Source organism: Leuciscus leuciscus, assembly GCF_965113295.1.
Source record: "Leuciscus leuciscus genome assembly, chromosome: 3".
In the NCBI taxonomy this organism is placed as follows: Eukaryota; Metazoa; Chordata; class Actinopteri; order Cypriniformes; family Leuciscidae; genus Leuciscus; species Leuciscus leuciscus.
This window is the reverse complement of record NC_138727.1, coordinates 8266339-8291468: the sequence shown is the minus strand read 5'-3', so window position 1 is coordinate 8291468 and position 25130 is coordinate 8266339. Positions and strand designations below refer to the sequence as shown.

Below are 25130 nucleotides of genomic sequence, written 5' to 3'. Positions count from 1 at the left end.
AGGTTTATGTGAATGTATCATAACATTAGGATGTTTATAATTATGACCATAGACGCTTGTGAAAAATATGTACAGTAAATACTGTAAATGTATTATACCTTATGGGATCAGTCCCCTTCCGTCCAAAATTAAACACACAAAAATGTATTCAATTCAAATATATATATATATATATAGACTAATTACTGTCATTTTATTAATAGATTGATGTGCCAAGAGTGACAGAGTCTTCACGTAGACTGAGTTAAGCAAGAGTCTTGTGACAAAAATTATAAGAGGACATTATAGCAATAAAAAAATCATAGTACTTGGATACTTAAGTACATTTGAAGGCAAATACTTTTGTACTTTTACTCAAGTGAATGTTTAAAGGCAGCACTTCTACTTTTACTAGAGTAATATTTTACCTTGAGTATCTTTACTTTAACTCAAGTACATGGTATGTGTACTTCGTCCACCACTGCTCAGCACTGATGTTCCTTCAAAAATAAATCGACAGATGCTTCACAACCTAGGAAGTGCACAAAATCACACACAGTCATCCACTCATGTCTCATGGTTAACATCAAAGGGCATGAAAGGAGACGTGAGACAGAAATACTCAGTCAACGAAGGCCAGTGGTTACATAACACGGTCAAATTGCTTTGTTCCTCTGCTGTGAGTCCAATAATGTCGCTAAAGGGACAGCGTGACAATACTTCGGTAATTTCCGAGGTAATCCTTGTGAGATACAGAGATTTAAATTATGAATACAATTTATGTGTGTCTCATAACTTTATGCACCAGAAAAGCTCCCTCGGTGGAATTTATGACGCAACATAGAGAATTCTCTCGTAATTTTTGCTTCGCATGCAGGTCGCCTTCCCTCTTAGAACTTAAGAAAATGCAATATATGATAATTCTGATGATTTTTTCATTGCACAGAGGGGAGAAGCAAGTGAACAATATGGACAAACCACACTGCATGCAGCAATTATTCATCAGCACGAGGCTGGCTCATGGCCATGGCGAACATCACCAACTGAGAGGGACAACAATGAGTTAGTGAGACAGAACAAAAGCAGTTCTCCACCCAGAAAAAGAGTGAGAGGGAGAGGTGTACTAACAGAACAGTAAGTCTAATTGCCAGGGTTAATTATTGTACACTATAAAAACAAACAATATGCTTATTGCTGTAAGGGGCTTTTGCCACCTAATCTGAAACTGAAAATGGCTTTTGTTGTTATAAGAAAGTGTAGTGATTATTTTTAAATTTAATTCATAAATAATAATATAAAAAACATTTGGAGTATCTTTTATTTTGTTATTTATTGTATACTCTATTTGCACCCATTTTTACTATATATTGATTATTTGTATAGAGCATATAATATTTAGCTAATATAGTGAATATCTGGGGGGTTTCTAACTAGACAGAAACTGAAAATTACTTTTGTTGTAATAAGGGGTATTTTTATTTATTTATTTAATTAATAAAAACATTAAAGAATTTGCAGCATTATTATGATAATTGAATTATTGTATACTCTTTTTTTGATATACTCAATTTTTTATATTGACGATAAATATATAGTATATAATATTGAGTTAATATATAGTCAATGTGATTATTTCCCGGACTTTTTTTTAGCTAATCTGAAATTGAAAATGACTTTTGTTGTAACCAGGGGTAGTAATTATCTATGTTGTATTATTTGTATTATTTAACTTATTTAATTTATAAATAAACTAAAAATGTATAAACTTTGCAGAACTTGAATTGTACTTTGTTATTTATTGTATACTCTATTTGCACAATTTCTGACCATATTGATGATTAATATATAAATATATAATTAATATGATTATTCACAGGGCTTTTTCTAGCTAATCTGAAACCGAAAATTCATTTTGTTGTAACCAGGGGTAGTAATTATTTTATTGTATTTTTTTTCTTCAATTTGATTAATAAATGCATTTAAAATGTATAAACATTTCAGTATGTTCTATTAATTTACTCTATTTGCACAAATTTTGACTATAAATATATAAATATATACGATATGGACGATGAATATATAGTAGGCTATATAATATTGAGTCAATAGTGAATTTGATTATTCCCAGGGGATTTTTCTAACCAATCAAAAAACTGAAAATTACTTTTGTTGTAACGAGAGGCAGTGATTTTTTATTTTACTTTATTATTTGCATTATTTTATGAATTTAATTCATAAATAGACTAGTGTTAAACTTTGCAGTACTTTTTTTTATTATACTTTATTTGTTATTTATGCTATACTCTATTTGCAGAGTATTTTTTACTAAATATTGATGATAAAGTTTTGCACTATTTTCATGATAATACTGCAAATATTTTGCCATGTCAATAAACCATCCTAAATGGAGAATGAGCAAAAGTGCGCACAAAGAAAGGATATGGGCTGCACACAAGTGCAAGGCACCAGCTGCGGGGTCGAGTGCTCTGATGGAGCCAGAAGAACACCACCGGTGCAAGGGTCGGATATGGAAGCTGCACATTCTCCTTCACCTCTGCCATGCTGCCAGTGGACTCCCAAGATGCTTGGCCACTTCCAGTAAGGCCACCGGGCAGGTCCTCTGCCTCCTCGAGCTGAGCTGCTGTGGTCAGGGTGGCTTGAGCCCGATCCGGCCACAGGGTTGGTTCTGTGTCCTCACCGGTGGTCATGATGATAGCAACGTGACCCTGCTGATGGGAACGTCACTCATATACCAGTCCTCCATCCTAAGAAAATTTACTTAAACACATTATGCCTCTCACTTTCTCTGCATATGAATAGGGTTAGTCCATCTAAAAATCATTTGCTAGCCCTCATGTTGTTCTAAACCCACCTGACTTTGCGTTCCACAGAAGGGATAGCCATAGCTGATTGTGTAAAAACCCCAACATATCCAAAATACCAGCGTAAAGATCAACATATAGCAAGTTCCTTTAATCAAAAGGTAAGCCAGAGGAACATCAATCACGCTCTCTGTTCATTACCATTAAGGCCATCACTAGAGTAGAGCCAAATCTGACGTCTTTTCCCCGCAGTAAGATGTTTAGATGTCCAAGCACAAAGTGCTGTGCCAGCAACCATATTGTTTTTGTCAGGATTATTATTATTACTTTCCTTGCCTTATAATGCAGTCTACAGACCAAACTGTAAATTGTAGAAGCTTAGAAACGTGAACTTTGGAATGGAGGCCAAACGCTGTGCGAGGAATAATAATTGCACACATTTTACTGTTGGTTGCACTTTAGAGAAAAAGGGAAAATAAATAATTTTGCTTTAAAGTTGCTTTGTTATTTTTCATGAAACATTTTTGAAAAAAAGCCTTTCAATGACAAATTATGAAATGGTCAGGGTGTCTATGAATAGGCAAACATGCTTAGATGTATTTATTAATTATTTTTTAAACATTATACAGTAGGAACTGTCAATAAAACATATTTCTTTACTGGATAAAACAAACAAAGTAAAAAAAAGTTTTTAAAACAAACATTAAGACTTGATTTTAAAGAATTAGAGAACTGATTTTAGAGACCTAAATTATTTATTTTATTTCCTGTTTTCTAGCATCAATCATAAAGTTTAACGAATCTAGAGTACATTGTAAAAATATGTCATTTTGAAAAGTAAAAATGCTCCATTAAACTATACGTTATCCAACCATAGCAAGACAATACATGTTATTTTACTGTAAATACTGTGAAAAGGCTATACAATAAAAACCTGTTAACTGGTAAGTTAAATGACCATATAGGCTAAATGGTAATTAAGACATAATTTTACTGTAAAATCTTTACAAAGAAATATTTTACAAGTTGAATGATAAAATATAAAAATCTACATTTACCAAGAAAATACGCCATTTATAATGGTAAAATATTACTGAAAATATGCTTTTTACTGAAAAGTATGAATAACCAGGGGAATTCCCAGAATTCCATGCGAATCATGACATTTGTTTATATTTTATTTAAGGCTCATTGAGCCTCTTCTGTTTTCACAGTTATGCCCATTGCAGTTTTTATGTTGCAGTTTATGTTATTCAATATGTTTATAATTATTTTAGTTCCATATGTGTTAAACTGGCGCTATTTTGAGTAACGTGTTTACATATTATCATTGATCACATCAGTTGCAATATCCAAAGTCATTATGTGGCCATATATTGTTATGTCAGTACATTTTCCAGTAGCAAACAGATTTAAAAGCTCGAATAGTTTGTTAAACTAGCATTATATCATTCAATGGCATACATATACTGTAAAATATACAATCACCAAAAAATGCCATCCCGTAACATCGTCACTGCATTTTATGCGGTAAAGTTCTGGCAAACACAGCTGCCAGTTTTACCGAGAATTGAGCCAAACATTTTTACAGTGTAGTTTCTTACCGTGTGTGAAATGACAGCACGTTCTGGCTCATGCTCTCAACTGCGGCTCCCAATCCCACATAAAATTAGTCCCATCACGTCCCTTCTTCATGAAAGGATCCGGAAAAACAAGAACGATGCATAAAACTCTCAGTTACATCAGGTTTAAGGAACTCCTTGTATGATAATACTCCTTGAAAAGCGCGAGGGTCAGTGCCGCGCGTCTTGGCACACTCGAGCCTGAAGTTTCTACTGGACGAGTGACGCGCTCTGTGTCGCGAGGAGAACTCCTGTGCGCGCGCGCTCCCTCTCTCCTCTTCTCTCTCTCTCTCTCTCTCTCTCTCTCTCTCTCTCTCTCTCTCTCTCTCTCTCTCTCTCTCTCTCTCAGTTCAGAACAAACGCGCGTCTTCCACAGCAGCGCAATTTATTTCTTCCGGCAGAAAGTGAGATGTGGAGGACAGGGATTCCCCCAGGAACAGATCCAGATTCAGGCGAAACATTTACAGTTTCTTTCACACAGTCCCTCGACGGCATACATTTATTTGCCTTAGAGATCAGATTTATGTTTTTTGAGGGCACAGTTTCGTAAGTTTGCTGTAGCCTATGTGTCTTTATCCAGTATTAGGTGACCTGAGCGCTTATTAAATGTAGTCGCCTTTGAACATCAGTGTTTCTGCTGCTCTTAATGAGCTCATCCTTAACGACTTTTAGTCCACTCTCACCTCTGACCTTTCAAAGATTGACCTTTTATTTTCCATAAATTACATCTTCAGACAGTAATCATTTTCAGCCAGCAATCATATTATTCTTCACTTCTTATTCTAGCCTATAGTGTATAGTGTGTCCTAAGGTGGAATACTGCCCTTTTACTAATATAAATAATAGCCTACTGTGCTGTTATGTCATTCCAACAAACTGTGAAATTATTTCTGCTCTCAAACTTTTCACTTTTTGTACAATATATTTTCATATAGCCAGTTCAGTGATAAGCTGGAGCTTGTTTTGTACTAATCTTTTTTCTCTCAGCTTTGAGCATCAAACTTCAAGTCTTAATTTCTATGCTGTATTTGGCTATCGAAATAATAAATTTTATGAAGAGAGAGAGATGGGGGAAGAAAAGGACAGTTAGGTAATTCTGACATCCTCCCTTTATAGGGACTTTTATGAATATCTTCATTTGGAAAGATTATTCATAAACAAAGGAATGTTTTTTTTTCATTGTAAAATGCAAAACATTTGGTATATGGTTCATTCTAATACATTTTACACAAAAACATCAGAAGCCATTTGTAGTAAACATGTTTGTGCGCGTATCTGATTCTTCGCCAGACATATGATATCAGCATTAGTTTTGTGACCCGGGTTAGGTTACCATAACAACCATTGCTATGACATCACCATAAAATGCATTCTGTGTTTTCCTGAATGTGTGCACAATTCGTGTCTGTTTTAAAATAATGCTATTCTGACTTGTAAAGGTTTAGTTTCATCCCTAATTAAACATCTAAATCAGCTAATCAAGGTCTTCAGGATTACTTGAGCATTGTGTGTAGAAAATTACTTCAGGAAAGTGACCCCGCCGAATAACAGGCCTGATAAAAATGACAAACCCAGAAGCATTATGGTGTAAAAGGATTAATCACAATTGATACCCTGTAAGTGGATACTACTCAAATGATTGTGGAAATGAAGTGCTCAGAATCAGACTAATGGTGCATGGAAGCGTCTATCAAACCAAGTGTGTGCTTTGTGCTCCGTCTGTTTGTGTGAGTTTGAGCTGCAGACAGGAGTGTTTATAGATTTAAACAGGTTACAGGCCTATGCATTCCACTGTGACTGCAGTACTGTAAAACTGCAACATGGGCAATACACCCTCACACACACACACACACACACACACACACACACACACACACACACACACACACACACACACACACACACACACACACACACACACACACACACACACACACACACACACACACACACACACACACACACACACACACACAGTTACATTTTGGGCATTCATTTTGTCCCCAAAGTATATACATAGAATTCAAACACATGTTCATCCATGTTAATTTAAGAAACAGGCATCACAGCTTTCTTTACCAATGTGAAGCAAAGTTCACATGTAATTTAGTAAAACTGAGGGCTTTGTACTTTGCAGTGTGGTTTTTGCATGAGGACTGATGGATTGAGGACAGAGCAAAAATCAATGTGATCACTCAGCGGAGTAAATGAAGGGAAACAACACTATAGGTGACGTGATGTGTTTGATCCACTGCAGTGGTTCTTCCTCAAGTGAGTCACAAGCGCACAGAATTAAAAGGTCAACCGAGATAAAGTGACAAGCAATGACTGATTAGAAAACAAGTGCATTCAGAAACATGGATGATATAGTGTAACAAGTGGCACTTACAATAGTAATAAATAAGCCCTATTAAATAGTTCCTAAAAAGGAAACATTTCAAGTTAAAGTCTCATTTTGATAATTTTCTTGAAAGTGTCAGTGAAATTATGTACACAATATAAAATAACGCGAAAAATATATATTTCAGCCTATTTTTAAGATTTACACATTTCAATTGTATTGTAAATTTCCATCAAATTGAATAAAAAAAACATGAAAATGTTTAAATTTATGAATATGAATCACATAAACTAAACGGTCCATTACCTTGCTCCATTAAGATTTATACAAAATGTTTTATTAAAGGGATAGTTCACCTGAAAATCTAAATTCTGTCATTATTTACTCACCCTCATGTCGTTTCAAACCCGTAAGACTTTCGTTCATCTTCAGAACACAAATGAAGATCTTTTTGATGAAATCTGAGAGATTTCTGTCCCTCCATTGACAGCTGCGCAACTACCAGTTTGACGCTTCAAAAAGTTCATAAAGAGATCGTAAAACTAATCCATATGAATTACGCGGTTTAATCCAAATTCTCTGAAGAGACACGATGGCTTTACATGATGAACAGATTCAATTTAGGCTTTTATTCACATATAAACATTCATCAACACTCAGATCAGTTGTGGTAAACGGAAGATCAAGCATGTTCGCTTGACGTACGAGAACCAATGAGCTTCATTCTCGTTATGCAGCACGTTTGAGCTTCAGCAAGAACCAATGAGGTTTGTTCTCGCTCGTCAGGTTCGGTTGAGCTTCTGTTTATGTTCGCTGATCAATGTTTAAATGTGAATAAAAAGCTTAAATTAAATTAAAAGGCTTATTTCTTTTTGAGTATGTTGTTCCAACTCAGAAGGGCAAACTATATAAGCTATTTTATTTTAGATTTATTTATTTAACAAATAAATAGGACTAAATATTTAGTTAGAATATGTGTGTGATTGTGTGATTTGGGCCTTAAAATGAATGAGAACCAATGTTCGGAAAAGCGTAGAGTTTAAAATGTTTTAGAAAAATAATACACACACACATTCTTTATATAGTCATCTATTGGAGATTCGGGGCTGTTGAATGCTTGATTCTGATTGGTTGACGAACATTCTAAGGTGTGCGATTATTTTCAGGAAAACTGAAGTAGTTGAAGTAGGCTGAAGAAGTTCCAGGTCTTGACCGCATCCCCATTACAGTTCCATATCACTTTGCCAAATGATTTTAGTTATTTCAAAGGTCCTTTCAGCTTCACGGCATGGCCACATTACCACCTTAAGTGTGCATTCTTTTTCTAATAATTCAACAGTCTCTTGACAATTATTCCTTACATATGTGATTTGGACCTTAAAATGGATAAGAAAACCAATTTGTACCCTATTTGTGCAAAGTGCCAGGTAATGATGAAATAGCTGGCAGTTACATACTTTACATAAATTTACATGATTTAGTTTCCTTTTATAGGCGATTCATTCAGCTAACTAAAATACACTAAAACTAGAAGGTCTACTGACGAATGGCTCTCTTTGTAGAAACATCTCACAGCTCATTATATTTTGACCTGAAGCTAAGGTGCAAGAATGTCAGTCGCTCTCTGTGCAACTGGAACATGCAGTGATTATGTTTGCTGAGATTTGGTAACTGAATACTGTTTAATCAACACTAGAACACATTCATTATTCTGAACTAAAGTGTATAACAAGCTTAAATGATCTATGGGACATAAATGGTCATTTGAATAAACTGGTGTGATCATGTGATCTACCTGACCTTTATATCTGTTCAAATGCATACACAATGGACATGGACTGCAAATGGGCATTTTTAAGTCACAGCAGTGATAATCACATGCAAAGTGCGTATTCACTTAGTCTATGAATTTAAAAATATAAATACACTCGTATTCAAAGCATCATCTTCCAAAAGGACAGTGACTGCAGATGAGTTGCTTAGCAACCTTTGGCCTTGATAAGAGGAAATTGTAGTCACCACCAAGAAATCACAGGTACACATACATTGAGGCCAGTCAATTCAAACAGCGGGCGATATTCCTTAGATGAATTAAGAGTTTGTTAACCTTCGTTTTATCAGCAAAAGATTAATGAGGACGGAGGAAGCTTGTGCCGTAGGTAGAGGAAGTTGATAAGGGAGTTTTATGGCAAACACAGTGCTGAATCAGCGACTTTCATTGTTTTAAAGGAGACAGCAAAGGGGAGATGGGCGAAAGAGATATATCATACACTGACTCACTAATACACATGCTGAGATCTTCCCTAGTGTGCAGAACCATAAAGCTGCTTATATACTCACATCATTTCCCTACATTCAGGTATAGCTGACAATATAGAACGACAAGTCAATCACTCTCAAATCTGCTGACCCAGCATCTCATAAATGATATTTTATTAAAAGCACTTAACATCTGTTCACTGGATGATAATATATACACCAGGTTTTTATGACAACATCAAAAGTCAGTCAGTGGTTCAGGCATGAGAGTTCCATTTGAAAGCATGGGCAATAGAACCAAGAGGTTGCTGAGAATTGTGTTTCTGAAAGAAATATGAAGTGCCATGTTTGTGTTAAGGACTTATGACAACATTAAAACTTAATTTTGAAAAGTATAATACGATTTAAAGTCTGTGCCGGTGATTGTGCAAGTACAAAAAGAACTAATAAAATAAATGTAGTTCAAGCCTGATTATAATGCAGTCAAGAAAATCAGAAAGGTGGATGGGGAGTTACTATGCAATAAAATAACTTAAAACAACAACAACTGATATAACGTCATGTTGGTCAAGAGAGAAAACGTCTGGAGACTGGAGACTGTCTCTTTTAAGGGGTTGCTGATGTTGTTCTCATCTCATTGCAGTACTGCCACCTAGAGGTCAACACTGTATTTTATTGCATTCTAATGCAGTATGATGTGTCAGTATGAAAGGATTCACATGCAAGTTTGTGACTTGTTTTTGACAGATGTGTCATGCCGAGTTTGGTGTCAAATTGTAGCTTCTGTCTTTTCTGGTACCTCACCCTCATCCATAGCAAACAACCACAGACCCACAGTCATTTAACATGACACAACAATACAGTTAAGGGGGTAGTTCACTTTGAAATTAAATTTTGGTATGTTTTAGCTTACCTCAAGGGCATCCAAGACGTAGGTGTCTTTTTTTCCGCAGTAGTTTCAATTTTGATATTTTTAGGTCAAACCGTTCTTGGTTGTCAGTCATATAATGCAGGTCTATGGTCACTATCTCAAAGAGCATGCACAGAGTCCAAATTAAAACAATTCCCCATCGTCCAAATTAAACAATTCCCCATCGTAAGTACACATTGATGGCCTAAGACACGAAACGAGCGGTTTGTGTGAGAAAACGAACAGTATTTATATCGTTTTTACCTCTTGAACACAGCCACGTCCAAGTGATCTGAGGGCGCGCGCGCATCCTGCTGTGTGACATGTGCGCAGACTGGTGCATAGATATATACACTAGATGTCGCCTTGGCTACGGTTTCTTTCCAATGAACTGCAGTAGCAAAGGCGACTTCTAGTGTATATATCTATGCACCAGTCTGTGCGCACGTCACACAGCAGGATGCGCACGCGCCCTCAGATCACTTGGACTCTTTGAGATAGTGACCATAGACCTGCATTATATGACTGACAGACAAGAACGGTTTGACCTAAAAATATCAAAATTGAAACTACTGCGGAAAAAAAGATTGATAATTTAAATAATTTAAAAATCAAATTAAAACATGCACAATACATAAGAACAATTATGCATTTTATATATATTTTCAACAACCAATTAGTACATTTAAAATGGATAAACATGGCCACACTATTTAATGCTATTATTATTATTTTCCAATAATTAGAAAATGCATATTCACTAATGTTCAGAAGTTTGGGGTCAGTGGTACTTTTTAATTAATAGAAATTTATAGTGTTATACAAGATTTCTATTTCAAATAAATGCTGTTCTTTTTAGCTTTCTATTCAAAGAATCCTGAAAAAATATATCCCAGTTTCCACAGTTTAATCAGCACAACTATTTTCAACACTGATAATGTTTTTGAGCAGAAAATCAGCATATTGATTTCTGAAGGATCATGTGACACTGAATACAGGAGTAATGATGTTGAAAATGCAGCTGTGCATCACAGGAATAAATTACATTTTAAAATAAATTTAAATATAAAACAGTTTTCCAAAAAAAAAAAAAAAATCTCTGGATAAATGCAGCATTGGTGATCTTTAGAAAACATTTTTTTACCTATCCCAAACGGTAGTTTAGATTCATATTTAGATATATGATCTAATCTAAACAGCATTAGAAACTGTTTTCTAATGACTGAAACATATTTTAAGTTATAAAGTGTAAGCATTATATTCTATTCTATTGCATTACCTGATCTCATGCAGTTTGATGCCCTCATTGATAAAGACCAGTGGGATCAGCTAGAGGATTCCTAACACTCAGGTTATCGTGGGAATATCAGAGATATAGAACGTGTGGTGGAGGTCGGGATCATGCCAGAGGATGCGGACGCCAATGCTAAAGAAGCATTAAGAACCGGCCTGTGAGGGAAACAGAAAACAACTTTATGCCCAGGAAGCCTGGAGTTTAAACATTGAAATGAAAGTTATTCATTATGCTTTAATGTTCATCTACTGTACATGTACGGTACATTAAATGTATAAATATGTAATGATAAAAAGCTACTAACACAACGCAGATGATGACACACCAGCAGCGGTTGCTCAGCCGACTCTGTTTCCACATGAGAGCTGAGCGATACACATGACTGATGGAGGTACACACTTAAAACACACACACACACACACACACAGAACTTGTAGGCCTACAAGAAACACCAGGTTCATACTCAGACACATCTTCACTTTCAGCATGCTAAATGATTCATCTTTAAAACATGATTCCGCAAGCTTGATGTGCTTAAAGGAACAGTTCACCCAAAAATGAAAGTATTAGAAGAAAGAGTTTTATTTTATTTTTTTTTAATAGCACTGTAAAGGAATTTCAATGAAACAGAATTACTTTTAGCATGACATATTTAAATATCTCAACAATACAACAAGAGTGAATTTTTTGCACTATGCTCCTTTATATGCTATGTGATTTTTGTGAACTGTATATGAAACAATATGCATTATGCTACATTATTGTCACATGTATGCTAGTGTTGTCCGAATATGTCTACTTCCATACTCTAAAGGTGAAAAACAGTCTGAAGTGTGCATTCGATGGGCATGAGGCCATGGGAGAGGATTTGTGAATGGAAGTGAAGTGATGCAACTGATGCCCTAAGTCACATGACAGTGACAACATGGCAGATGTCATACTTCACACATTCATACTATATACAGTGAGGATACTATTTCCCACTTGGAAATCATGGAGGGGTCTGAAATTGTCATCGTAGGTGCATGTCCACTGTGAGAGACATAATCTAAAAAAAAGAAAATCCAGAAATCACTATATATGATTTTTTAACTATTTATTTGTATGATACAGCTGCAAATAAGTATTTGAACACCTGTCTATCAGCTAGAATTCTGACCCTCAAAGACCTGTTAGTCTGCCTTTAAAATGTCCACCTCCACTCCATTTATTATCCTAAATTAGATGCACCTGTTTGAGGTCGTTAGCTGCATAAAGACACCTGTCCACCCCATACAATCAGTAAGAATCCAACTACTAACATGGCCAAGACCAAAGAGCTGTCCAAAGACACTAGAGACAAAATTGTACACCTCCACAAGGCTGGAAAGGGCTACGGGGAAATTGCCAAGCAGCTTGGTGAAAAAAGGTCCACTGTTGGAGCAATCATTAGAAAATGGAAGAAGCTAAACATGACTGTCAATCTCCCTCGGGGGGCTCCATGCAAGATCTCACCTCGTGGGGTCTCAATGATCCTAAGAAAGGTTGAGAAATCAGCCCAGAACTACACGGGAGGAGCTGGTCAATGACATGAAAAGAGCTGGGACCACCGTTTCCAAGGTTTCTGTTGGTAATACACTAAGACGTCATGGTTTGAAATCATGCATGGCACGGAAGGTTCCCCTGCTTAAACCAGCACATGTCAAGGCCCGTCTTAAGTTTGCCAATGACCATTTGGATGATCCAGAGGAGTCATGGGAGAAAGTCATGTGGTCAGATGAGACCAAAATAGAACTTTTTGGTCATAATTCCACGAACCGTGTTTGGAGGAAGAAGAATGATGAGTACCATCCCAAGAACACCATCCCTACTGTGAAGCATGGGGGTGGTAGTATCATGCTTTGGGGGTGTTTTTCTGCACATGGGACAGGGCGACTGCACTGTATTAAGGAGAGGATGACCGGGGCCATGTATTGCGAGATTTTGGGGAACAACCTCCTTCCCTCAGTTAGAGCATTGAAGATGGGTCGAGGCTGGGTCTTCCAACATGACAATGACCCGAAGCAAACAGCCAGGATAACCAAGGAGTGGCTCTGTAAGAAGCATTTCAAGGTTCTGGCGTGGCCTAGCCAGTCTCCAGACCTGAACCCAATAGAGAATCTTTGGAGGGAGCTCAAACTCCGTGTTTCTCAGCGACAGCCCAGAAACCTGACTGATCTAGAGAAGATCTGTGTGGAGGAGTGGGCCAAAATCCCTCCTGCAGTGTGTGCAAACCTGGTGAAAAACTACAGGAAACGTTTGACCTCTGTAATTGCAAACAAAGGCTACTGTACCAAATATTAACATTGATTTTCTCAGGTGTTCAAATACTTATTTGCAGCTGTATCATACAAATAAATTGTTAAAAAATCATACATTGTGATTTCTGGATTTTTTTTTTAGATTATGTCTCTCACAGTGGACATGCACCTACGATGACAATTTCAGACCCCTCCATGATTTCCAAGTGGGAGAACTTGCAAAATAGCAGGGTGTTCAAATACTTATTTTCCTCACTGTAGAACAAAACCAAATGTAGTACCTACTAATGAGTATGCAATTTCAGACACAGCGAAAGTCATCTTGGACACATTGTATTGTGGGAAATTGTGTATATCACCTACTACTTCCAGTGAGATTCTGAAGTGCGCATTCAATGGTCACTTTACTATCCCATGGGAGAGGATTTGTTCATTCATACTACAACCATGTATACTATATAAACAACTTTTTTTTAAAAGCTCGTGAAGTAAGCGAAGGCCAACTTGAGCACATGCCATTGTGAGACATAGTGTATATCATAGATTTATAGTATACATATGACTCATTATTGTCTGTTTCTGTTATGAGCTGCTATACGTAAGCTATCCGCCATATTGGAATGGCCAAATCCAGTCTGTGAACACTCGAGAGCAAGTTAACTGTGCATCTGCAACCTAGTTATTCACATGTATGAATATCTATATCTGCAATAGACATTTGCAGATGATTTTCACAGCATGTAGTTTATCATTAATGTGATAATTCGGCATATGGATAATATTGCATATTGAGTTATACAAAAAAACACAAACCAGCACATTCCCATCTCTGAAATGTTATCCCATTTCACCTGGATTGTATAGCTCTTTGTCTTTACAGCCTTAGGCTGTATGAACATTTTATGAAATGTTTTGATTTGTTAGTGTGAGTGATGAACAGCGTCATGTTAATGTTTAAAGATGTCAAAATGTCTAGAGAGGTTGAATGTGGCATCTACGTATACATATCTATGGCGTATACTGCAGAAATACAGTGGAAAGAGTATTACTGTATGTTAGAACGCTATTACACAGCTAGTCTACATGTATCACATATATTTGTATCACATGAGTAGTGCTGTTGGGTGACAGTTCTTCATCTGGGTGGTTAATAAGACAGAAGCTGTGCAGCAGGAGGCCAAAGCATGTGTGAGACGGTGTGAGACCAAACTTCACCAGGAAACACAGCACAAACAACCACAATGTCTACACAAAACTACTGTACATCACTTTAGCTGATCAATTATTCAATAAATAAGTGTATTTACAAATAAGCAGATAATGCTCTTCCATGCCAATGAAAGATTAATTAAAATGTTCCGAAAATGCATGACATACTCCTTTAAAAAGCTTCGCCCTTTCTTTAACTTTTTTGGTAGGAATCTGAGATTTTTCCCAGTTGGAACTTTCATGATGGAATTGTCCAATGGTCCCCAGAAGGGACACAGAAAAAAAAAAGAAGAGTAAATCATAATAAAATGATGCCTCTAAAAATTATTTAGCTTATATATGAAATGACTGTTACAATACATGTTTATATGCAAGACTTTTATCTAACATTCATGATTGGAGCAGGTTAAATTTTAAGAATCAAAGATGACCAACCACTTATCTGAAAGTTTAGGGGCCCTCCTGTAATTTGGGGTTTTTGTTTAGAACATGCGTTCATACTTGAGTAAGGGAAAATAGAAACAGGACAGAAAGAGGACATCACTTGTGCCCAGTGGAGGAGGAAGTTGACACACACGCCAGAATCTGTGGAAATAAACAAACACACACAGGCTTACTCAGCTGCGCCTGTCAAACCCTGAGCTAAAGATGTGTTACTCATTACTTCTGACAGAAATACCAAAGTCAAAGAAAAGGAGTGCATGTGAGACAGAGTAAAAGAGTCCGATGTTATGGAGTCCTCGATGTCCTAGATGTCCTCCTAACACGAGGGAATCAGTTCATTCTTAACTCAAATTAAATGCTCATTTTGAATGATTCATTAAAAATATAGACAAATAAGAAATGGATTAAATGATTAAATGAATGAATGTTTAATTAATTAATTTAATTAAATACATTTTATACACAAGCACAATTGGTGTGATGTGTTTATGTAGTATTACTTAATTGCAATATTGCATCATATTATTGTGTCATATTTGAATTGTCCTAGACTCTGTATCTGATACATTCGCCCTTCACTGGCAGTCATCTGATTTTTGGCAGAAGCATATGTCTTAATTTATTAGATTATTTATTTTCAAATTGTGATTTTGTGTCCTTTTTATGTGGCCATCCTAGTCCTCTCTTATACCTGAATGAGGACAAGGGACAGCGGACACTGGAGCAAGAACAGAGAGCACTTTCTGATGCCTGCCGTGGTGTGACGTGCCTGAGGATAACAACATTATAAAGTGCATTCACCACACTGATGTATAAAAATTCATCATATATTATACATTCATCCATGTACACGTGTGAGCGTTAATGTGCGTCCTCATTTACCTGTTGGATGAGTCTGATGACCGTGTTGTTGTCCTGTTGGTTAAACTGTACTGTCACAGGCCAGCCCACAGATGGCGCTAGAGAGCTGAATTACGCTCAGAGAGTCTGATGTCTTCAAAGTTCCATCCGCTGCATCAGAAGTGGACCAACAACATGCGGGAACCAGAGGATCTAAAGCAATGCTGTGAATTAATAGATTGAAAACAATGGATAATGTACAGTTGATTAATATAATATAATATATACACATATAATAAAACTATTTTGTAAATACATACATATAATAAATAAAAATGCACATAATACAATAATGCAGATAAAACGGCAAGTAATTCCACTTACAAAGACTTGGCTATATTAGTGAAACCAGGATTTGTGCCATTGTGACAACTTATCCCATTTAGTACAACAACATGGCCTGCAAAAGGTCGAAATGTTTAAAGGGGTCATGACATGAGAAATCAAATTTGCCTTGATCTTGTGACATATAAGAGGACTTTGGTACCATGAAAACATCTTGCAAGTTCCATAGCTTAAAACATCCCCCTCATTATAAACAAAACATTTATTTAAGCTCTAGAAACAGCTCGTTTTGATATTGCGGGATCTGTGACGTCACACGGGCAAATACATTTGCATATGACTGCCTTTGGAGCAAAACATTGATGAATAGTTATAAAATCATCACACTTTAGACCCTGCCCACTGGCATTCAGTCGCTTAACGGCTGACATTTGCCTACACATGATGTGAGCGTCGAATAGAATCAATTATAATCACTGACGCTGTCTACACTGGATACAGTATACAGATGCACAATCAGTTTCTGACATATTCCACTCACTTGAGTCTGTTGACAACAGGACAAATGAAAGAGTGAAAGGACTCGCTTTTTAAACGAGGCAAAGCGTAATGAAGAGCGCAGCTGACTGTATCGGATCTGACGGCAACTGCATTATAAACTGTAAGTGAATGATTTCATTATGCTTTTTCTGTTAATGATGGTTTTATATGGACAAAGTTTTCAAAACACTTACTCACCCGCAATAGGTAATGGACGTCAATTCTGTTTCCTATGCAGACACGTTAGCCAATCATAACAGTGATAAGCCTTTATTGACAAGCCTTAAAGGGATACTTCACCTCTGGAAAGATGAATGTGTATTTAAAATAGGTCATTTATGTAGAAGAAATGTGAAATTATTTTTGAATTTGGAGCTTTCTAGACTGAGAAAAGCCAGAAAATGTATTTTTGGCTTATGTGGATGAAAGACAACAACTCCCAGAATGCACTTGCTTCGCTGCCCTAGGAGGCCACTCCCAAGCCGCGCCTACCAGTTAGAGAGCGCAGTTGAAAACAACAAGGCTACTAGTGAGACTCTGACGCATATGAATCACTCATCCGTCCATAAGGCTAGCTACCACCGGAGCTTGAAATTCATTTCACACAAAATGTCTAACGTTAGTTAGTTGGCGAACTCATTAATGAATTACTCCTCATTTGTATTTCTTTCGAAGTGGTGAATTATTGCATGGTTACGTTACCGGGATGTTCAGTCAGATGCGGTGCGAAACTAGGATGGTTCACAACACAAACGTCCGTGTCCTCGTGTGATTCAGAGATTTCGTCCAGGAGAAATTGGCATCGTTTAAATGCTTTGCAGCAGACGGACTCTATCTCTGTGTTCGTAGCGGTTCGTAGTTGCATAGTGAGATCACCGGCGCCACCAGTCCGCCCCCAGCTCGAGCCAGTCTGGGCTTCTCGTCCGCGACAGGCAGGTCTTCTGCCTCGGCTGCTCTTCGCTATGCGGCTTGTAAAGGTAGCCACAAACACCTGATTCGAGCATCAGACTTCCGAAATCCTCTTCTTCTACATCATATTGAGTAACGTTACCCTCCGCTATTGTCATATCTTCACAGCTTGCTCCACAGTGCCTGTTAGCTTAGCTTCCAAACAAGATGGAGGATATTGCTTTTAGTTTCAGAAAGTGAAGTCCCACCCACTGATCTGTAATAGGCCTGTAGCGTGAGCGGGTCCCGCCCCCTGGAATAATGAGGAGCTAGTGTTTGTAGTCTCTACACTTTTCAATGAAATGTGACTTCCTGCTTATTATGACGCAAAATGATGATTTTTACGTCATAATAAGCAGGAAGTAAAACACTTAAATCCTTATTTCTCCCATCTCAGGGAAAAATTAATGAAAAATCCACGTTTATTATAATATATGACTGGGTTTCTAACAATACAAAGCTTAATGCAAATGGGTGAAGTGTCCCTTTAAAGGAGTTTCCCCTTAAAAACAGATCATTTTAGAGAGGGTCAAAATGAAGGTTGAAAATAATATTTTTCCCGCATCTACTGTATATTTGTTTTTGGTTTTTTGTGCAAAAACTAATAACATTATAAGTGAATATTAAATATTAAAATAATAACATTAGGCAAGATTTTAAGGTATGTCTACACAGAAATTGATGTTCAAAAATAAATCTTCCCTGACATGGCAATTTTAATGCAACAATGTTTCATGCTAACATGACAATGAATTGGGATTAGGGTGTAGGTTGTAGGGTGCAGATTGTAGGGAAATGAGCGGAGGTGAGTTGCAGGATAGAAGGATCACCTGATATCACTTTGTAGGAAGATATCATTGTTGTTGATGTTTTAACTGCTCCCGAGGCACCACACGACCTCTCCATCCTCCTGCATGATACACACCATCTCACATTCAACTACACACTCACACACAACACACACACACACACACACACACACACACACACACACACACACACACACACACACACACACACACACACACACACACACACACACACACACACACACACACACACACACACACACACACACACACACACACACACACACACACACACACACACACAGGTTATAATGGTTGCTTTGTTGATGATGATATAAATAATTCTGAGCAGTATTGCCAGATCTCACTAGAAAAACAAGCACTCAGCTCTGATAAAACAAGCCAAAAACAAACAACTGCAACTGCTATTGGTCTTCCTCTGGGGGGTGTTTATGAATCAAGGATTGCTTCATTTAATTCATCTGATAAAGAGATGTTTTAAAAAGATGTTGTATATATTTATATATAAAATAATGTAAACTTGCATCAGTAGTGGACCAACAACACATGGGAAATGGATTGATTAATAGGAAGAAGAATAAAATGTATGCAATTAATTTTAATCAAAACAAATACAAATAAATAAATAAAGGATTGTTGTGTGTGTGTCTGTCCAACCCGATCTCACGGGAAAACGTACAAATTCTACGAGGTGGCTAATTCGTACGAATTCATATGACCTCACTCGTACGAATTTGTACGATTTTTGCAAAATCGTACATATTTTACGAATTGCCCAATTCGTATGAATTCATACGAATGACCTATCCCTGACCCCGCCCCTAAACCTACCCATCACGTGGGTTTAGACAAATCGTACAAATTCGTACGAGTGAGGTCGTACGAATTCGTACGATTTAGCCATCTTTTTATCATTCGTACGAATTCGTACGAATTGGTCGTGAGATAGTGTTGGTCTGTCTTACTCTGGAATGTGCAGTCTATGTGCAGTCTGAATAAAGGGACCAGCAATGGAACATTTATCAATGTTCTGCAGATGTGGCCTCACATTCTCTATTCCTTTTGGAAGTTTGGCCTGGAAAAACAAGAATCAGGTTATCTCTATTTATGTCAAAGTGTGTGTGCGTACAGCTTGTCTATCAGTTTGGAATCCTACCTCCAGGTCCCAACAAAGAGAACAGCTTCTTAGAAGGTCTACATAATTCCTTTGTAGATATCTGAAGTGTTAACAATGTAAATGAGTGGCACCCTGTTTAAGTCCGCGATAAGACATGCTCCATGGCTCTTGACTCTGTCCTCTCTCTGACACTGTCTCTTAGCAGAGTTTCCTCCACTGAAATCAGTGAACAGTACTGTTTAAAATTCAACAATTGGCCATAGACTAGCCAGCATGTGTCTGTCTCTCACCTTCCCTCTGTCTCTGCCTCCTCCACGTTATCTGGGTCGAGAGGGAAGCTCTCTGATTGGAGGGAGATGTGACAGTTCCATCCTGTCTCCAGTCCCATTTTCTCAGCAAACACCTACTCATGGAGTGATTCAAAATGTAAATAACATGAATAAAACATTTGTACAGTCAATCATCCGACATTGCTTGAATAATGAAAATGTTAAAAAGCAGCTGAGTAAGCGACATGATTCAGGACATGTTCCTGGATCAACATCCTTTGAAGCAGAGGAAAAACATTCCAATCCAACAATCATAACCTGACCTAAAGTCAACAAAGACCCCATTTACTTTTTTATACAGATTCCTGGTATTATAGTGCATGTTTTGTCAGTGTACAACTGCAGATAATTTCAAAGATAATATATTTTTTATATATATTTAATATACATTTGTTTGAACTTTCTATTCATCAAAGAATCCTGAAAAAATCTGTATCACGATTTTTACATAATATTAAGCAGCATAACCATTAATACTGTAAGAAATGTTTCTCGTGCAGTAAATCAGTATATGATAATGATTTCTGAAGGATCATGTGACACTGAAGACTTGCTATCACAAGTATATTACGTTTTAAAATATATTAGCATAGAAAACAATTACAGTATTTTAAATTGTAATAACATTTCACAATATTACTGTTTTTACTGTATTTTTGATCAAATAAACACAGCCTTGGTGAGACTCATGACCCAATCTTAATGACCCCAACGTTTGAATGGTAGTGTATGTCATATTAAATGTATTTAAATGTTTATTTAAATGTATTATATTTATATTTTATATTTATAACTGTAGAAACTTTCCTCTAATGCCTCTAAAATTATTTCCCTTTTCATCTGATCTGCTCAGGCTATATGTCAGCATTAACCGGGGGGCAAAATGCCTCAGGCTATTACTATGTGTAGGAGTGTTTGTGTCTGCTGACCTTACTTCGAACTTCCTCTTTAATGGAAAAATAGACTAAACGAATGCAAGCACTGTCCAGCCCTGAGATAAGTCTAACCACATCAGGACGAGCTTGATACTGTGATGACACCAGACCAAGGAAGATCTGCTCCCTGAGGGGTGTGATATTGATGTCATGACACATACGCACACACACACACACGCACACACACACACACACACACACACACACACACACACACACACACACACACACACACACACACACACACACACACACACACACACACACACACACACACACACACACACACACACACACACACACACACACACACACACACACACACACACACACACACACACAGACTTGGCGACCTCAACGGATTTAATCGCTATCAGTGTCAAATTACCTTTAGAGGTTCAAGATTTGGGCATGTGATCTGAAAGCTGATGACAGAAAGTGCTCAAAGTGTTTTAATAATGGAGAAATTTGTGAGATTCCCTATAACACCTTTTTGTCATTGAGAAAACCATTTAATGGTAGGGTAGGCAATTTTCGGAGAGGTGAGCTAGCTTTGAAAGCATAAGATCCCACCCTCCCTTCAAGAGCGTCTCCAAAGCCACGTCTCCTCCAAAACACATGAACGCGTACAGCAGGGAGCAAATAAAAGCGTCATGAGAGACGGCGTTAAACTACCTCATGTCTCAAAGCACATAACATTACAATAATAATGAACATAAACAACTTGAAGAGCTCTGACCTGAACCACCTGACTGCTGCAGTTTAATTTCGGCGTTGATAGTGTTGACATTGAAACGCATACATTCGAGTCACGAACCATGGGTTTAAAGTCATGGGTTTCCATCTCTTTCTAATTACAGTAGTTATGGCGTGAATGCAACATAAGCTGTCTAACTCTGCATAGCATGAAACACTCTGATGACGTGTGATGTCTGATGTGTGAAGTTGAGGCGATTGGACGAACATTTTATGGTCCTATGCCTTCCACAGACCTATATATATATATATATATATATATATATATATATATACCACTTAACTTAGTGATTGCTATCAGGATGTGAAGAACCAGCATGACAAAAAAACAAACAAACAAAAAATTCTGGAACAAATTGCCTACCCTGCCTTTAAGCCAACAGTAGATACTCTAGAGTCTAGAGGGTGTGCCAGCAGTACATGTACTAGAGATGGGGTACTTCGACTCAATTGTGAATGAACTCAGACTCACAGCAGGTCACTCCATTGCGTCTAGTGCTCTAACACTCACACATACAGAGTTCACAGCATGAATCTACAGTAGATGGAAGACCTGTCAGAGTTGGTGAGGTGTTGAATATCCTCACCATCCCAGAATTCAGTGCATGCACCCAAAATTAAATCAGCGGAGCCAAATGAGAACAATTGAAGATCTCATTAGGACAAAAATAACATATTGTTCTCAGTGTAATTTGTAAAATACACAGTTTGTGATATTATGAAACTGTTAATCTCAATTAAATTCAGTTCAATTTTATTTGTATAGCACTTTTCACAATACACATCGTTTCAAAGCAGCTTTCTAATTAATGTTTCTAATTAATTCATTTAGAGTAATTTGTTATCAGAGGTGACTGTGTCCAAGTAATCTCCCTATTTCAGAAAATGTACAGTTCAAGAAAATACAAATCATGCAATTAGCTAACATCATGTAATCATTTTAGGCAGAAACAATGAGCTCATTAAAGCAATTATTACAAGAGCCTTAAGAGCTATGTTTGGAATAACATACTACTCTAGCAGTTCTACTGTGCAGTGTACAGATTTTCTGTATAATGCTGCATAGATTAAAATGTCCCATAATGCAAAGTGCTCAGCTTTACACTGTGCAATGTGAAGAATGAACTGAAAGTAATAAAAAATGCAATTTTTAACATCTGCTTCTTGATTTTGATCTGTTAAGATGCTTATTTTTACACAAAATCAGATTAAAAATGCAAAAATAACCCTTTTTATTTCCTATATGATACATCAATGATGTTATTGTTAAGTAAAACTAAAACTATTAAAAATTGCTTTCATTAATGGAAATAAAGTTCGAATAAAATAAAAATACTAGACGAAAAACTTGTACTTAAAACACAAAATGAAAATTGAAATAAATAATTGAAGTTGAAGTACTAAAATGACTAAAACTGCATGTGAAACAATGAAATTAAAGCTAAATAAAAATAAAAACTAATAAAAATGACAAAAGCACAACAAAATTATGAAAACTTAAACTTAAAAATTAAAACTAAAGCGCAAACCTTCTTTTGGCGTTAAAAAACTACTGTCAGGATTTACTAAAGACACGCAGTGAAAAATTAGTGCTGAAAAGGCGTGGACAGGAATATTTTTGTGGCTGACCTTTTTACATATGCAAGTTTTCCTTTCAGACGCAACTTTTATGGGAGGAGAGCAAAAAAAAAAAAACTAAAACAACACTGTCCAACATATAGTATCAGTGCATTTTCATGTGTCTTGTATCACTCATGGTCTCTTTTTTCTAGCATAATAATGATTTATGAATTTCAATAAATACTAAAACTGTACTAAATATTTCATGACCTTTTATTTATTTGGTAAGCAGCCAAGCAAAGAGTGGGATAATGTATAATCTACAAATTATTTTCATAAAATAAACCCTTTCCTTACATAATGCATTTTTTCACATACTATTTCTGTATACAGTGTACAGTATGCAGTAGGCATAAACATAGTAACTGCTTACTATTGGCGGTGCGTGTTGTAATGTCACAGGTCACGCGCGTCTAAGGATGTTCATACATGTATGCATGTGTGTATGCTCACCGGTTTGTGAGATGTGAGAAAGGAAGCCGTCTCATTGACACAGAAGGTGAAGCAGTGATCCCTGGGTGTCCAGAGCAGGAGATGGAGGGCAGAGTGTAGGCTGCCACACTCACTCTCTGTTCCAAAGGATCATTTGTGGAGGTGGAGAAGCCTGTAGATATGAACACATGCACTGTTAGCAATACAATTACAGTTTTCTGAAAATTTGTTTGATGGGATCTGAAAAATATGAAAGATTTCTGGTTACAAGACACTGATGAATATTACGATGATATTTTTAGAATAAACGTACAATACTAAATAAATACCATGGTATTAATTAATATGATTAATTAAAAATGCTCTACTATTGGCCAATAACCATTATGATCCCGATATATTGTGCAACCCTACACTCTAGGAAAAGTCAATAAAAAATAGGGCCTAATGTACTCTGTTAATAATATGATGGAATTTTCCATTGTGTTGTGTTTTAGGGTCAAAGGAAATGTCAGTAATCTTAATGGATAATGTGCCATTAATTACCATTAAATTTTCCATTTTTTCTTGATTTTTTTTCTTACAGTGTACAGTACCATATACCACATTTCAATAGCGTTATCATCTTGATTTAATTTAAGACATTATTAGACCTTATTAGACCCCATTATTAGAATACATTTAAGTATAGAGTACACTAAGATCACATGGGATTTGTTCACAGATATTCCTGCATGCTGATACTGTGACCAAGTGCATTCTGGTACACACTCAAAGCTCTCATTTCAGTATTGCATTACTTTGAGAGAGATAGAATAGCATTCACTGCCCCAACGTCACCTCACGTGAGAGATGTTATCATTGTAGTGCAGGAACACTAGGAAATATACACAGCCCCCAAAAAGTATTTTGACATTCATTCACTTAAAAATATATGAATACCATTGCATATTATATAAAAAAACAAAAACATCAAAACAAGTAGCATTCATTTCAAAGATAAAACATAAAGTTTGCAGGTGGCAGTTGATTATTGAATGCAATGACATGCATTATTTTTTAAGCGTGCCTTTATGTCCTAGTTCTTACTTGCAAGTCTTTTTTGCTTGGTTGCAATTAAAATTCCAGATCCCAGACTGTGCAGCAAACTAGCGGTGTGGCAGAGAGTCGATGTTTGACCCCAGAACACTGAGTAACATTTATTGAAGGTCAACTTCCACATTTCCAATTCAATGAAATGGACATCAGTTTCACATTCCAAATCATTAAAAACAATATA

General features: G+C 36.7%; 2 protein-coding genes and 1 long non-coding RNA gene across 6 annotated transcripts in view; all 3 read right to left on the bottom strand.

Annotated features, from left to right (window-relative positions):
• cacna1hb (calcium channel, voltage-dependent, T type, alpha 1H subunit b) overlaps positions 1 to 4719 on the bottom strand; it is a 106821-nt gene extending 102102 nt beyond the window's left edge. The window contains exons 1-2 of one of the 4 annotated variants that reach the window (XM_082163748.1): positions 4391 to 4719; positions 2423 to 2705 (exon numbers count right to left, since the gene is read on the bottom strand). In XM_082163748.1, the coding sequence (XP_082019874.1) occupies positions 2423 to 2687 (265 nt within the window). In that variant the 5' untranslated portion in view covers positions 2688 to 2705; positions 4391 to 4719. Of the gene's footprint in view, positions 1 to 2422 lie in introns of all 4 variants that reach the window. The other 3 variants (XM_082163747.1, XM_082163749.1, XM_082163746.1) reach the window with 3 other exon arrangements.
• A 10296-nt stretch (positions 4720 to 15015) lies between these two features.
• Positions 15016 to 18783, bottom strand: LOC309494562. Its single transcript, XR_014204365.1, has 4 exons — positions 18663 to 18783; positions 16042 to 16223; positions 15851 to 15928; positions 15016 to 15300 (listed from the first exon to the last, which is right to left on the bottom strand). It is a non-coding gene; the product is annotated as an uncharacterized lncRNA (long non-coding RNA).
• An 816-nt stretch (positions 18784 to 19599) lies between these two features.
• On the bottom strand, positions 19600 to 25073 carry LOC309494533 (uncharacterized protein; the record flags this gene model as incomplete). Its single annotated transcript, XM_082163972.1, has 4 exons — positions 19600 to 19737; positions 20070 to 20182; positions 23873 to 24023; positions 24941 to 25073. The coding sequence occupies 4 exons, from the start codon at positions 25071 to 25073 to the stop codon at positions 19685 to 19687; spliced, it is 450 nt and encodes a 149-aa protein (XP_082020098.1). The 3' UTR covers positions 19600 to 19684.
• Positions 25074 to 25130: the final 57 nt, after the last annotated feature.